The sequence below is a fragment of the Sus scrofa genome, chromosome 1 (assembly GCF_054392235.1).
Source record: "Sus scrofa isolate SSC_HxYL_T2T_F1_AM1 chromosome 1, Sscrofa_HxYL_maternal_Yorkshire_Landrace_v2.0, whole genome shotgun sequence".
Classification (NCBI taxonomy): Eukaryota; Metazoa; Chordata; class Mammalia; order Artiodactyla; family Suidae; genus Sus; species Sus scrofa.
In genome coordinates this window covers 281,194,161-281,206,278 of record NC_139383.1, presented here as the reverse complement: position 1 = coordinate 281,206,278, position 12,118 = coordinate 281,194,161, and the positions used below count along the sequence as shown (strand labels likewise).

General features: G+C 56.0%; 1 protein-coding gene across 29 annotated transcripts in view; it reads right to left on the bottom strand.

Moving 5' to 3' along the window:
• The window catches only part of RALGPS1 (Ral GEF with PH domain and SH3 binding motif 1), a 334,371-nt gene that overhangs the window by 5,309 nt on the left and 316,944 nt on the right, over positions 1 to 12,118 (bottom strand). For 20 of the 29 annotated variants that reach the window (XR_014827321.1, XR_002337608.2, XR_014827323.1 and 17 more), the window contains 5 exons: positions 8,962 to 9,045; positions 7,598 to 7,703; positions 5,732 to 5,824; positions 5,481 to 5,586; positions 3,328 to 3,419 (listed from right to left, as the gene is read on the bottom strand). Coding sequence is in view for 25 of the 29 variants with exons in the window: in XM_084996167.1 (XP_084852293.1) it covers positions 3,328 to 3,419; positions 5,481 to 5,586; positions 5,732 to 5,824; positions 7,598 to 7,703; positions 8,962 to 9,045 (481 nt within the window). In the remaining 4 variants the exon portion in view is untranslated. The remainder of the gene's footprint in view (positions 1 to 3,327; positions 3,420 to 5,480; positions 5,587 to 5,731; positions 5,825 to 7,597; positions 7,704 to 8,961; positions 9,046 to 12,118) is intronic. The other 9 variants (XM_084996237.1, XM_084996176.1, XM_084996227.1 and 6 more) reach the window with 1 other exon arrangement.

Genomic DNA, 12,118 nt, shown 5'->3' with positions numbered 1-12,118 from the left:
GGAGACAGTTATAAGAACGGTCACAGTAGCACTGTTCAAAATAGCAAAAAGCCGGAAGTCATTCTTGGGATCGTGGGGACGGAAGAATTGATTTTAAAAAATCATTACGAATAGATGAATGACAGCTACACACATTGACACAAATGAATCTTAGGAATATACCATAGCAGAAAAGCAAGTCACAGAAGAGAATCTATCGTTATGGTTCTATTTATAAAAAAGTTTTTAAAAAGCTACCCCAGACAATACATTGAGTCAAACAGATGTGTAAACATTTTAAAGGAGCAGTAAACAACAAATCAGGAGAGTGGTTAGGGGGCCCAGGTGGGCAGGATGGAGACAGAAGTAGGAAGAAGCCCCCTGGGAGAGGGTGTTCCCAGGCCTGGGGAGGTGCCTTCAGGCCTGACAGGGGGTACACGGGTGTTTGCTTTATTGCTGTGGCTCACACCTTATGGGTGTGCTATAAATAAGGCTTAAGTGTATTCAGTGTCAGTACATACAATTTTAGGACATGCAATTCCACAAAAGGAGAAAAATCCTAGTCACTGAGGTTTTCTACGGGAGGAGATGCATTTCTGTAACGCCCTTCATTGCACCGCCTTGTATGCCGTCGGGGCCATCACAGGCATGTACAGGCCTTGTTTAAATACTCCTCTATTTGGTTGTTGCCAACTTTTTGCTGCTACATACAGCACAGAGTTGGAGTATTTGGTTGAAGGCAACTTAGAAATAAAAAGGGAAAAGAGTAGGAAAAAAAATAGAAGATCCTTTCCCGTAGGTCTAAAAACTAGACAAAAATACTTAAATGTTGCAAAACCTCGCCATGGTACCCCACATTTGCCATACATGAAATTCAGGCCATTTGTCCTTCTGACCAAGCACCTCTGCCCAGTGGGTCTGACCCAGTTCCCCGCAACCTGCTGCTACCCTCAAGAGGGACAGTGGACTCCCGCTCAGGGCAACCGTGCCTGCTCCCAGCTCCCCCGGCCCTGCTGTCACCATGGGGCAGATACCAACACCCTGCCTCTCTTTCCACCCCACCATCTGTCTGGCTCATCTCAGGGCTTCGAACAGCCCTGTCACTCAGCAGAGCCACCTGTGTGTGGCAGGGGAGCTCCTGTGAGCTGTGCTCTCAGAGTGGCCCTCAGAGCTAAGGAGGGCCTCAGGCAGGCAAGGCGACACCTGAGCGGAGAAGGTCAGAGGGCTGGTCCTCTTTTAATGTGACCTGAAGTGGTCCCGTGTACATCACCTTGAGGTGACCGTCAACCAAAGACCCTGGTCTCCCCCTCATGGACACGGGCAATTATATTTGTTTAATGCACAAAATACACTCTAGAATTATAGGTTGTTTTTTTTGTTTTCTTTTGCTTTTGTTTGTTTGTTTTTGCTTTTTAGGGCCATACCCACGGCATAGGCAAGTTCCCAGGCTAGGGGCTGAATCAGAGCTGTAGCTGCCAGCCTACACCACAGCCACAGCAACGCCAGATCCTTAACCCACTGGGCAAGGCCAGGGATCGAACCCGCGTCCTCATGGATACTGGTCGGGTTCGTAACCCACTGAGCCATAACGGGAACTCCTGAATTGTAGTTTCTTGTACATCATTCATTTCAAAAATATTATGGGCACCAACGTGCAGACAATACACGTGCATGTGCATTTTAATACACATGAGGTCGCCCTGATGTGTGTTTTTCTGCTTTGCGTTTTGACTTATGTCTTGGGGCACCTTTCAGGTCATCCTGCACAGACCCGCCTTCACCTTTCTAATCAGGGCTGGCACAGCAAGGATTTGCTGAGCGTCACCGAGGTTTCCAGGTGTTTTCTCCTTTCTGTCAAGGACACTGCTGCAGTGAACATTCTCAAGCACGCACCTGCGTGTGCACATATGAGCGTTTGCCTTGGAGAAATCCCTAGCAAGTGCGTGGAGGGACTCAGATGCAATTTATTTTGAGCTTCCCTGTGGAACTTAGGTTTACCTCTGTATCGGGCTTGTGCTACCATTTTCGTTTATCAAGAACATTCTGCTAATTCTGCCATCTAGCTTCTTACCATGATTGGATCATAGTTTCATAGTTTGATTAGCTTGTCAGCTATATCCTCATCTATGTTACAGATGAAAATCGTGCATGGGCCCAAACTGAGTACAGAATCATGGAATACCTTCCCCCTGGAGAACCGCTCTGAGGGGCCAAGTCTGTGACTGTGCTGTGACCGGCGCAGCCGCAGCCCCTGCCCTCCTGGCCCACATGCCTGATGGGAACTCGCCTTTGCTGAGACCTCGGAGCGGCTGCCTCCCCGACTGAAGAGAGGGACCCAGGTCCCCTGCCCCTTCTTCCGGCTGACCCCTGGGGAACGGGTCAGGGAAGCTTAGGGACAGGAGGACCCGTCCTGGCACCAGCAGCTCACATGCTGCCCACCTGAGCCGCAGTGGGCAGCAAGCTCCAGCCTGTCCCCCACGGGCCTCCTCTCCTCTCACAGGCCTGGACAACGAGGCTGCTTCCAGGCCTTTGGCTGGACGGCGGGAGGCTGAGCAAGTCAGAGGCTCCCTGGACGTGTGCAGTGGGCAGAGTTGGAGCAGCAGGTACAGACATTAGTGTCAGGCGGAACTCAGTGAGCGCTCACTAACCACGGGGCCTTCCACAAGGGCCTGCCACTTTCTGAGCCTCAGTGTCCTCAGCATAGCACGGGGACAGTAAGAACCTGCCTCACAGGGATGTTGGGAGGATTCGGCCAATGCCCTCACCGAAAGCATTTTGCCTTAAGCCTGGTCCTGGGAGGAGTGGTGATGGGAGAGGGATCCGAGCCTCCAGCCAGGCCAGGCAGAGCAGAGGGGCCATGGGTTCAGACATGCTGAGGAGCTGGAGAGCTCTATTCATCAGCAGCTGTTGTTGGCGCTCAACAAACTAGCTATTATTGTTATTACTATTATTACTACTCCTAAGGGAATGGGGGGGGGGTGGAATGGGTTGGAATATGCCCAGGAATGCACTCTTGGGGTGGGGGGGGAAATGACTTCAACAGATGCAGGAGCCTGCTCCTGGGAACGCCATCCCACCTGCCACCTGTCTCTGATGGATGTTTCCGTGGCATTTCCCTGAGTGGGAAAGACACAGGGGCCCGATTCGAAGTTCTAATCTGAAGCTGGGCTTAGGTCCAAGCTCAGCAGGGGGTCCCCCACGGCACGGGAAAAGGCTAATCAAAAGAGGGGCCCCGGGAGCCTAGCGATGGGCTCTGCGGGCATGAGGGAGCCTTGTTTTCTATGGACCCTTAGTCACGGGGGTGGGAGAGGGAATTTTGGGTGATAAGCAGGACTTGGGTGGCGTTACCTGAGGCCTGTTGCTTTTACACGCATCGTCCAAATGCTTGTGCCACAGTATTGCGTGAAATCGGGAACCGGTCTGGAACTTGTAAACATTGCCTGGCGGGTAGAAAAACCATGGGTTAAGGAGTTCCCGTCGTGGCGCAGTGGTTAACGAATCCGACTAGGAACCATGAGGTTGCGGGTTCGGTCCCTGCCCTTGCTCAGTGGGTTAACGATCCGGCGTTGCCGTGAGCTGTGGTGTAGGTTGCAGACGCGACTCGGATCCCGCGTTGCTGTGGCTCTGGTGTAGGCCGGTGGCTACAGCTCCGACTAGACCCCTAGCCTGGGAACCTCCATATGCCGCGGGAGCGGCCCAAGAAATAGCAACAACAACAACAACAACAAAAAGACAAAAGACAAAAAAAAAAAAAAAAGAAAAACCATGGGTTAAGAGGAAGGTCACATGGGAGGGTCTGCCTGAGACTGTGGCATGAAGACAAATGTGAACCTGGGTAGCTGAACTAGGGAAAGTCGGGAGCAGCCCCGGGCAAGCCTGGGGACGCAGAGGAAGAGCCTCGGGGCTCCCCACCTGCTCCTTTGGACCAGGCCTCTTAGCCACTCTTCCGGCCACAGCGCCTTTGGCTCTGGGGAAGCCTGTGGACCCTTCTCAGAACAATGTTCCAAATGTGTAAAATAAAATACAAAGAAAATCAACGATACCGAAATACAGTTACCAAACTACTGACAAATACAGGAGTGATTCTGTTCTCTATGAGCTTATTCATGAATGTGCTAATGAGACCTGGGGGCAGGTCTGATCCTGTAACTGCCAAGAGCAAAAATGATATGCTGAGATATCTGCAATAATATGTGATATGAAAATAGCAGCGGTTTCTCTTGTAGGTAAAAATCACAGGCGTTGTCAACGTTCTGGTTAGTAGTTTAACACGTATGATTAAAGCAGTTAGAGGTCACAGAAAACAGAGATGTAATTTTCTTTCCCACCCAAGTTCGCAGACCCCTTGAATTCTGTCCATAGGCCCTGGCCATAAGCCCTGTCACACTTCCCTCGGCTTGGGGACAGTGTTCTCCTCTGGGTTCGACCCTGAGCATGGCCTGTGGTCCCCTTGGTCATACAGTCTTTAGGTCAAGTTTGTGCCAGTACAACCTCTGCTTCCTAAAGAAACCGCCTCTAATCTGGTCCCAGAGCCTCGCGGCAAGGCACTCCAGCGGTAAGCAGCCTGAGGACACACCGCCACGCGTGTGTGGCCGTACGCGGTTCAGTCACTCAGAGGCTGAGCAGAGGACTTGGCTCCTCTCCGTTCCCTGGGCTCCTTGAGGCTCTCGATTCTTCAATGTGCAGCTAACAACATTCAAACCCTGACACTCAGGTGGCAGCAGCATCTGCGTTCGTTCCCTGGGTGCTTGTTAGAGATACAGAGGCTTGGTCTCCACCTCGGATCCACTGAATCCAAATTTGAATGTTAACAAGATCCCCGGGCAGTTTGGATGTGCATGAACCCTGCACTAGAACATTCCTGCGAAGGTGTGAAGCTGCCCAGGGACTTGGCAGCTCCAGCGAACTTGCTCAGCTGGAAGACCCTGGAAAACTGGGGGGTTTGTCATGTGATGGGGGCTACCGAGGAGCTTCGCCTGAACTATTCTGGAATGTCAGTGCAGACGGGGTTCTTGGACGAGCTGGCACCAGAACCTCTGCCTCTTCTCAGCATGGTCAAGGAGGAAGCATAAAGCCAGCAGGAACTGGGAGAAGACTGGGCAAGCGAAAGGTGGAGCTTCCATAAAAGTGTTCTTCTCTGATCTGGCCTTGGAGCAGGACCCTGCCAGAGTCTCAGGGTCTCAGGGATGCCCCTGAAATCTCCCAAGACCCAAGACTCTTTCAGCCACATGGCACCGCCTCATCCAGCATGTTATTTATTCCAAGGCCCTGAGGCCACTGTTCCAGGATGACGTGCCCCAGTAGCCACAGGTGAAAAGGACTCCTGCAGCCACGTGCCATGCACACTGCTCAGCAGACACCCCCATCCTCTAAGCAGCTTTTGTGGACTTTTGAGGGGACCCAGTGAGCATCAGAACCTAAAGCAAAAGCCTCAAAAGTTCCTACTGTTTCAAAATGCACGTTTAGCAGCAGAGGAAGCCCGCGCTGGGCCTGCTGCCTACCTTTGTCGGGGTTATTCAGCTGGAAGATGTCCGGGTGCTCGGGGTCATCGGGCAGCTGCACCATCCAGCCCACGACGTTGACCTTCTTGCCAGGTGTGGATTTATACTGCAGAAGAACCACGGCATAGCCAGGAGGCCCACTTGGCCACACGGGCTTCCTTCCCCCCGCCTCCCCTCCCTGCCTCCACCCTCGGCCCTGCAGCTCCCACTGAGTGAAGTCCCAGCACAGAGCGCCCTTCCAGGGAACGTACGTGTTTTCTGTCTGTGCCCCGCAAGGACTTGGCTCCGTAGTACAGGAGGGTGGATCCTGAGAGTATGACCCAGTACCTGGTCCAGGAGGACAGCTACAGAGGAAGGGGAGGCAGAGGAACAATGTTGCAAGTGGAAAGGCAGAGCACCGCCCCCCGCCCCGCAGCTGCCTGATTCCCTGCTTGGCCACCTAGCCACGTGGGTGGAAGGTGCCCCTTCTTCCCCATCGGGCCTCAGCTCTTCCCTGCATCCCGCCAGGCCGCCCCACCCAGGCCAGAGGAGGATGCTCCCCACCGGTGCCTCTGAGCCCAGCAGCCCTAAGCCCTCCCTCCCCTCTCGGGCTCCTGTGCCCTGAGAATTTGTCCTTTTCCCACCCCGTCTAGGGCGGTGCCAAGGCATAACTTCTATGGGCTCAGGTGACCTGAACCCGAGAATGTCCCGGGGAAAAACAGCTTGAAAACACAGACATGCTAAAGCATAGCCTAGAAGAACCATAATGTCTGCAATGCGGTGCTTTGGCTGAGCGCTAATGGCAGCTTTTGAACGCATTTATGGCTAGAAGTGGGGAGGCCGGGCAGGACCAAGCTCTGGGTGTGGCTTTGGTTTCTCTAGGCATGAAGGCTGGAACCCCCATTTGGGGCTCTGCTTCTTGGTTTGGAAAAAAAAGTTCTGCAAAGACGAAGCAAACAGCCCACCCTGGAAGGGATTGAGGGTACAGAGCAGAGAGGGCTCCGGCTCCGGCTCCTCTTGACCGGGACCGGGTCTGGACCGGGATGGAGGGGGGATGGAGCAGGGCTGGGGGTGGGGAGGGGAGCTGCGTCACTGTCACCGGGGACGGTGAAGGCAGTGGCTTTCAGAGCTTTTTGACAACACCCATAGATGTGTGTTTTATGTGCATTATATATATTGCACTACCAGAAGCTTCGTGAAGCAACACTCACCTTTTCTGTGGAACTCTGATGTTTTCCAGTCTATTCTATTCTACTACAAATATGGGTCATGACCCCTTGGACTGACTTCATCGCTCACCAGGGGGCCAACCAGCATTTGGAAACCACTGTTTTTAGGACACTCTCTTGCTCTGGCCTCAGAATGACTGAGGCCTGGACTCTGGGAACGAGAGGGCGACGAGCAGGTCTGTACAGCCTACTGGACATAGGGCCTCACGTCGCAGGATGCTCTGTGACACTCTGGGTCCAAGGAACAGAGTGGGGTCTGAGGCTGGGGTGAAGAAACTCCTGGCACCTGAAGACAGGGGAGCTTCTAGAGCAGCACCTGGGCCCAGGGCCTGGCATCTTCCTGTTGGGCGTTGGCTGGAGGGGCATCTCCGAGCGGCTTCGGACAGTGGACAGGGGCAAGAAGCGGGAGAGGAAGGCCAGAGCAGACAGCTCCGCAGAATCAGCAAAGAGGCCTGTGCGAGGGGCTGAGGGGTCATGCGGCCGGGACATCTGGGTTCAGCACGGGGTGGCCCGGTGACTAGTGATGGAGCCTAAGAGCCCTCCTGCCCCTTGCCCCGTCCTTCCCACCACGGGTTTCATGAGGCTGCTGCGAGAGGGCAGGAATCTGCATCAGGGCCACGGCCCCAGCCATGCTGACGTCTCGGGCGCAGTGTCCACCCTGACCCCAGGGGTCCAGGCCTGCCCTTGCCCTCGAGAAAATCACACAGCCTGTCACTGCCTGCTCGCTGTGTGCAGCGCCGCACGTGACCTTCCTGCCAAGCCCTCCAGGATGTAGGGACTATTTGATCCCATTTACAGATATGGAAACTGAGGCCCTGCCCGCTCAGTGGCACAGCCAGGGCTGGAACCCTGGTCAGTGGGTCTCTGGAGCCCAGGCCCTCCTGACAGCAGCCATGTATGTGCACTCACCGCAGGCTTCCGTCCTTCCTTGAGCAGAGTTTTCCTTCTCAGAGGCCCCTCCATGGTGGGGACTGCGGCCGAACTCCCCAGGGTACAGATGCACGGGCCGGTGGGGCTGCAGGGGAGACCACCATGTCACCCCTATGTCACCCACTGGGGCCCATGGGTCTCCCACTGCGGGTCCACGATGCTGCCATAGGCCGAGGACTCAACAGTGCTGGGCAAGGCTGGGGAGGGGATGGGCTGGAGGGCGCGAGAAGCCTGAAGGAAGGAGGCCCTGGGCTCCTCACAGCTGAGAAGTCCCATCTCCCTCGTCTTTCTGAGCGCGGCGAAGCTCTAGGCTGGGTGACCAGGCCCCTAGCAGCACCTGCACCCTATCCTGACCTCAGTGCTGGCTTCCTCTTCACCTGGGGAGCTTGGGGCCTGCGCAGCACCCCTCCTTCTTGGCAGGGGCCTCGGGGGAGCAGTGAGGAGGTGGGATAGGTGGGGGTGGAGTGAGAAGAGGGTAGGGGGCCCCCTGAGCCCTGTGCCTTTCCCCAGGGCGCCTCTCTCCCCCTCTGCCATGGGGGTTTGGGCGACACCTACAGGTGAAGAGTCCAAGTGCAGCAGCCCAGCCCCTCTCCTAAGCACCAGGTGGCTTCTGCGCCTGGATCCTTGGAGAGGCCCCTTCCTCACCTTCCTCTGCCCTGTGCCCAAGCCCAGCTGCTCTCCCTCTGCATCCCAGTGAAAGGCCCCACCATCCGCTGGCTGTACGAACCAGAAACCTGGGGGTTTTCTTCTCTCACTTGTCCAGCCCTGAAACCTCACCAATGCCAAAGACCCATCGTCTTGAATGTGTCTGACTGCCCATCTCGCATCCCACTCTCAACCTTAGGCCAGAACTTCACCTTCCCTTTAAACGACCGCCCCCGTACTCTGGCCTGGCCTCCCTGAGTTCACTCCTGCCTTCCTCTGGGGCGCTCTCCACACCATGGCCAGGATGACCTGGTCCTGCTCAACCCACAGCCCTGGCCCCACCCGGGCCCTCTCCCTCTCTCATTTCTTACAGCTCGACGTGCCTTCACTCCCCGAACCACCCCACGCTTCCTGTTTCGTGGCCCCACGGGCTGTCCCCTGGGCTGCGGGGACTCTTCTGACCCCTACACCTCCTACCCTCTATTTGGTTAATTCCTATCACTCTTCCAGTCTTTTCTCCAGGAGGGCCTCCTCTCTGGACCACCGGCACCTGTGATTTTGTTCCATTTCTGTCTTTCCTGAAGCAACAGCCCCACGGATTGAGGCTGTACCAGGTTGTCTGTCTGGTACAGCGCTTGGCATCCAACAAGCCCCTGGAGCTGCCTTCCGAACAAGTGAACACGTCAATACACGAATACCTGTAGACGCAGCTCCGGGTTCTGGGAGAATTCCGAACTGGAACTCGCCAGTTGGGCCCCAGCGTGGCGTAGAGACGTCCCCTGCTTCAGAAGAAAAGGTTTGAGTTTTAGCAACAGCCTGGAAAGACCAGCTACTTCTAAAGGAGGTGAGGGCTTGGACTGCATGGTCATCAGCTCAGGAAGCCTCCCCCCCCCGCCACCTCCTCGGTCACACTGCAAACACATCTGGGGGCGCATCTAGAGCTGCTAAGGCAGTGAACACAACACCTGGAGCCTCCATCCGGGCAAGTCCCCAAGGCTCCAGGAAGGTGTTTCCTTAACTTTTGAATTAAATGTTCTCCCTTCTTCCAGCATCAAGGGAATAACCAAAAGCCGGGCACACCCACTTATCCCAAGGTGAGGTTGAGATGTTAAAGAAAAAAATGCCATATAGATATTCCATGGCCGATCCGATGAGAAGCACACACAGATTTGTGGGCTGTCTTGCATGCTGGCCTGGGGTGGGTGTGGGGCACGTGTTCCCCAGGGCACCGTGCAGTTCCTCCGTTTGCTGCATCTTCTCCATCGCACACTCAGGCGCCTTTGCTGGCCCAAACCTGCTCTGTGACCTCCTGTAGCATCCAAGAGGTGGTGCCCCAGGACCTTTGGGTGGGGCCCGTGGGGCCTCTCTCTCATCCGCAGCCCCCAGCCGTGAGCCCTCCCAGGGGGGGAGGATAGCTCCCAGGGTTAGCAGGGGCTTAGCCTGTTTGGGGAGAAGCCTTCCATCTTCCTCTCCTCTCTTTCCTACCCTGTCCTCTCTTAGCAGAATGATGTCCTGTGGCTGCTTGGTCTTCTCCCACCCCGCGCATGCTCCATCCCCGGACTATGGCTTTCCATTGGCCAAACGACGACTCAGTCCAACGAATAAAGCCAGAGAAGGTCGAGACTTCCTTTCCAAACATTCCCGCTGTGTCCACTGCCAGGCGCAGGTTGCCTCGCGTTGCCCTGCAGCACCGGACCCCGGGGGGCGGTGTGTGGGGACATCCTCATTCGTGGCAGAACTGAGCTCGGGTGCCTCCGAGAGGGGGCTGCGTTGCTCCCTGCCCTTCCATCAAGAACTCCACTGGTTCTTGATGACCATCTTGGGTTCGTTGTCCAGAGGCCCAAGGTCAGGGCTGGGAGGGGCCTGATGGTCATCCAGGTCCACTGCCCTGGGACCCTGTCCTCTTTCGGCAACAAAGAGCTGCAGCACGTGCTTGGCCCCCCAGGTCCTCAAAGTAATGGGTCTCGGCCTTTCCCTCTCCCACATCCTCGTGACAGATGATGGGCATAAGCCCACCCCACCCCCGCCCCCACCATGAGCCAAGGCTCAGAGGCCCTGGCGTGCTCCCTTCCGTCCTCTCCTCGCACTGGGGTGTGGCACCAGGGCCATCACAGCCCCATGCAGAAGGCTAGCAGACGGGTCCCAGGAATGCGCTCCTCCCCAGCCGCTACCGGGATCCCCCACAAGTCCGGGCAGGGCCCGACAGTGAACTCTTCTGCCGTGACTTCCCTGCGCCCAGAGGATGGAGCTTCCCTTCGCAGAGCGGGATCCCTGGGCCCTTCCCCACCTTTCTTCTCCTGAATCTTTGCTCCTGGTGTCCCTGGGAAACGTGTGCTGACAGCGGGCGTCCACAGCAGGGCGATGTGATCCGCACTGCTGCCTTCTCTCCGTCATTCTCCCCCCTTTTGGGAGACGCTCACGGCTGCACACTTAGCAGATGTTTGGCAGGACTGACATGCGTTGATGGAGAGCTTCAAATCAGCATCTTTGGAGTTCCCGTTGCGGGAAATGAATCCGACTAGGAACCAGGAGGTTGCGGGTTCCATCCCTGGCCTCACTCAGTGGGTTTAGGATCCAGCGTTGCTGTGAGCTGTGGTGCAGGTCGCAGACACGGCTCAGATCCCATTGCTGTGGCTGTGGTGTAGCCGGCAGATAGCTCCGATTAGACACCTAGCTTGGGAACCTCCATGTGCTGCGGGTGCAGCTCTAAAAAGGAAAAACAAACAAACAAAAAACACAAGAAAGCAGCAACCTCCATCCAGCCTAACACCTTAAGCAGGCTTTCCTCACATTCTTCCTAAAGAAGTGAGGTGCTGCCGGGGGCAGTGACTGCTGGGGGCGTGCGGGGACCCCGGGGTCACAGGGGCGGCTCAGATGCATCCCATCAGGCTGTCGGTTATCTCACTGCAGCTTTGTTTCAGCACCATTAACCTCCCCAGAACGGGGAGCTGAGGCTCGGTCTTGTGAAGACATTTAACTGCAGCGTGAGCCAGGACTGTCACCTGGCTCTGTCTGACTCTCCAAGCTCTTCTTGCACTTTTCAGGGCAGGAGGGAGGTTGAGCTGTTTCATACAGAGGTGGCTGCTGTGGGGATGGGGTCCTCGTTTGGAGCCAGCATCTTGTGGCTTCCTGGCGTTCTGCCCTCAAAGACACCACTACTGGTAGGTTTCTGTCCCAGCTCACACCGGACGGGCTTTGTCAGCGTCTGAGGGTGGATGGCCACAAATTCTCAGGCCCTGGATCTCCTGGGATGGGGCCCCTCCCAGGTGGCCGGTGCCTTGGCCTCCCGTGGAGTCTTCTCCTGGTGGTTCTGGCTGCCTGGCACTTAAGAGAAGCTGCCTTTATCACCCGCTTACCACGAGTTGGGAAGGTGCTGCACCCACCCTTCCTCCCGAGCCTGTGAGGGACGCTGTTCTCAGTCATGGATGAGGAAACTGGGGCTCGAGGAGGCAACGCCACTCGTCCCACCCAGCAGCCTGTCATTAGCAATGGAGACACAAGTCCCCACAAAGGCAGGAACAATTTTCCCACGTGAGCAGAGGGCCCTTGTGGGTCAAGATGCCTGAGGGGGGGGGAGGTCAGAGCAAGGGTAGTGTCCTGGTGACTTTTCCCCAAGGCCAGCTTTTGGGAGATTAGAGGTGGGCCCTTCCCTCCCAAGGCAAGCGCCGCAGGCTTGGACGAGGGCTGGGACGGGCGGGTGGCTCTGGCTGGGCCCAGGCATCAGCACAGGGAAGCCAGGAGGTTCAGCCACCCGAACCAGATCATCTGATCACTTCCCTGCTTTGAGAAGATGTGTTATTTGAAAGTTCAGGGGTGGGCAATGCAGATAGAATGGGCAGTGGTATCTGGTGAGGT